The 3419-nt window shown below is 35.8% G+C and overlaps 1 protein-coding gene across 1 annotated transcript; it reads right to left on the bottom strand.

The window, feature by feature from the left end:
* Window positions 1-1851: 1851 nt before the first annotated feature.
* Window positions 1852-2367, bottom strand: LOC101302059 (small ubiquitin-related modifier 1-like). Its single transcript, XM_004297012.1, has 2 exons — window positions 2219-2367; window positions 1852-2101 (listed from the first exon to the last, which is right to left on the bottom strand). Exons 1-2 carry the CDS (start codon window positions 2312-2314, stop codon window positions 1919-1921), a joined length of 279 nt encoding a protein of 92 aa, XP_004297060.1. The 5' UTR covers window positions 2315-2367; the 3' UTR covers window positions 1852-1918.
* Window positions 2368-3419: the final 1052 nt, after the last annotated feature.

Below are 3419 nucleotides of genomic sequence, written 5' to 3' on the forward strand. Positions count from 1 at the left end.
TTTATTTAGCTTGGTATTTCTTCTAACCCTATAGTTGGTTATGCTTCCATCTTGCTACATTAGCAGCAGAAGAAAAACAATCATTAGCACTAAATAATTTCATATATACCATATATATATATAATAAACCTGAAGCAAGAGTATTAACTCCGCAAACCAATTCATCTTGTTTGAAATAATATAAATCAGCAATGCTGTACAGTAACTTTTTTTTCCCCCAACTTAAATCAACAATGTAGTATTTTGAAACAACGATGTAGTCTGCATCTAGGTCTTTTTTTTTTAAAGCTGAATATATAAGAATCCCTATATGTGGTGTTGTTAATCATCACTGCAATTGGATCTGTCATAATGTAATGACCGAGTGTATAATGTAAGCATACAACGATGGGAAAAAAAGTAGTCATATTTGGCCATCTTGTAAAACAGGCAATTTAATCTTAAGAAAATTGTTTAGGCAAACTCTGGTCGAGAACATAGATCTATAAACTAGCTGAGTACCCTAATCAAACTTCTACAGAGAACGCCCAGGTTACAGACCCCAAATCGAAATACAAGAGCTTAATTTAATTTGTTCCCCCTAGTCCAAGTTACCCTAATCAGATCCCAAACTCTGCATCAATTCTGCCTTTACCTTTTTATATGGAAAGATTTCAAGGGAGTGGGGTATGAACTTGGAACCCAGATATAGCTGCTAGAACTACGAATCGCACAGCATCTACTTAGAAATAGATATATCTGCAAGAACTACAACTCATATATAACAATCCCTGATCATATACAAAACCATGAAAAACTAAACAGGCGTACAGAAATTAGAGAGTTACAGTGAAGAGAAGAGAAAATTAACCTCGTAATAAATCTGGAGATTGATAAACTGAGGATCCTTAGTAATGTTGGGCTTCTTTTCTTAATCTGCCTGATAAGTAACCTGTGATTCAACTTCAGAAGAATTTCCTTGAGGAGAATCTCCAGCCATCTTCAGTTCAAGGGGTTAGGGTTTTCTTCTTTCTAGGGTTTACCGATCAGACTATTCAGATTGAGTCTCCTTACCGAAAAACACGAGGACTATACAGAGTCTCAGAGACTTAAAATTGCCTAGTAGTTGATAGACTGTAGCGTTATAGGTTCCAAATCCCGGAAGCCCATGTGAAATGAGACAAGCTATCGCCCATGTGAAATGAGACAAACTATGGTACTAGGATGTATATCTTATTTTTATTTTATATGTACTTGAACAAAAATTACAATGTTATAAATCAAATTACAACATTGAGAACAAATTTACCAAATTTATTTACACTATTTACAAGAAGTTAAACAAAATTACAACTTTATTAAAAAAAAAAAACAAAATTACAACTATGAGAACAATTTGTTCAAAAACTTGTAAAATAGTTGTACATTTTGTAATTACAATTATTAAAACAAGATTACAAACAATACGACTCAGCATTACCACTTTAACTACAAATATGTTGTCACATTTGTAAATATAAGTATCACATACGTGTAGGTACCATAAAATTATATGGTATTGTCTAAGTTTCACAATTAATGGACACTATACATGAAAAGTTACCAGGAGAAGTATAGTAATTAGGGTAAATAAGCAAGTCAGGTAGCTCTATCATATATGATCCATCCAGATCTCTCTTACCTGACTACAATAAGCAACCATTCATAAAACTCAAGCCTCAACTAAATTAAGACACAAGGAAACTAGCAGTTCTATTTATACATCAATGACCATATACTCTGGCATAGTTACCAGGAGAATCGATCAGTATACCAACATATTACAAAAGCAAAATCATGAGATGAGAACTGAATAAGTTATACACATCAAAAACCCAGAGGGATTTCCAATGAAGATATATGTCGCATATAAACGATCACAACATCCACATGAGGTTTATCATAATGTCTTCCATACTTCTTCTTCTTTTCTTTTTTTTTTTGATAGGAATGTCTTCCATACTTCAACTACGACCTTCCACTCTAAATGTGTACAAAGGCTTGGGACACAAGTGTACGCCATCTTTGAACCCCCAGTGGCTTGGATCATGACTTCAATCTCATCACCATCTTCCATTTTAAGCTGCAGGCAATCATATAGCAACTAAGCATAGACACAATGATCTTTACAAAACAGAATCTACTTTTTGAAGATTTTTAGCTTAAATCACTCGGGGGATGTTAATTTATAAACCTTTACCTCCTGCGGAGTTCGGTCCAGTTCAAGTCTTGTTCCGTCCAACAATACCCGAAGGGCTTTCATATCCAGGGAGCGGTGGATACAGAATGCAACCATAAGTTTCTGTAGCTTGGAGTTTCTTCTAACCCTGAAATTGGTTCTACTTCCATCTTGCTACATCAACAGCAAACAAACAACAATGATCAGCGGTATATAATAATGTATATATAACATATAACCTGAAGCAATACTAGTTACTTCAGTGATCCAATTAACCGATACATTCTGTTTGAAATAATAAAAAACAGCAAGCTTACAAGAACTAAAATGGTGCCCAACTAAAATGGACAATGTTGTATTCTGACACAATTAACCGATACTTTCTGTCCAACTAAAATGGACAATGTTGTATTCTGACACAATAATTTAGTCTGGATATTGTTTGCAACCTGGGATTGGAAAAGAAAGTAGGTGGAACATAGCATTTGACATTTTTTTTATACACCGAGAATAAAGAATCCCCTATATTGTGGACCATCACTGCAAATGAATCTGAATTAATAATGACTGAATGCATGATCTAACCATCCAATGATTGGGGAAAAACCATAGCATTTTATCTTAAGGCAAAAGCTGCACTACGCGGGTAGTACCGTACTCCTACCGGAGTCGTTAATGGAAAGGTAATTATGTAATTTAAGTCCGTCACAGTAACTGTCTATTTTACTGCAAAAGCTTAGAAATTGGTTCCCATGTAAAAGTCTGCAAGACTGCAACGGTTCTGTGGTAGGAACTAGGGAGTTTTGGAAATTGGTTGCCATGTTAACTGTGGTTTCGTATTGAGATACTGAGAATGAGAATGAAAGATTGGGTATTGATATGTGATCGGGTCAATACAAACAGTGGGCATAGGCCAAAGTGGAACACAGCTCCACAACCTCAATCTGCTCTATCCAAGAGAATGATTGTTCGACCAGTTGAAACACCATCAATCTTTTATGAGTTTGTCACAATCACATCACTCCAAATCAATATTTTCAAGCCATATGTAGCCGATTTCGCATTCACCTGCGACAAGAACAAGGAGCTCATTGCTTCGTCGGAAGGCACTAGTTCGACGGTACTCCGACGCATCTTAGATCGACGGTACTCCGGTGCATCTTGATCGGAATCGATATCGACAACGACTTGGTTCCGCTGTTGCTTGTAGAACCCGATCTCA

This window comes from Fragaria vesca, linkage group LG4, assembly GCF_000184155.1.
Source record: "Fragaria vesca subsp. vesca linkage group LG4, FraVesHawaii_1.0, whole genome shotgun sequence".
NCBI classification, from domain to species: Eukaryota; Viridiplantae; Streptophyta; class Magnoliopsida; order Rosales; family Rosaceae; genus Fragaria; species Fragaria vesca.

What these genes read in the sequence shown, in the direction of transcription:
- LOC101302059 (XM_004297012.1), bottom strand. Translation starts at nt 2,314, where the DNA reads ATGGTTGCATTCTGTATCCACCGCTCCCTGGATATGAAAGCCCTTCGG. An exon ending in TGGACCGAACTCCGCAGGAG is followed by an intron (nt 2,102 to 2,218) that starts GTAAAGGTTTAT and finishes GATTGCCTGCAG; the next exon opens with CTTAAAATGGAAGATGGTGA.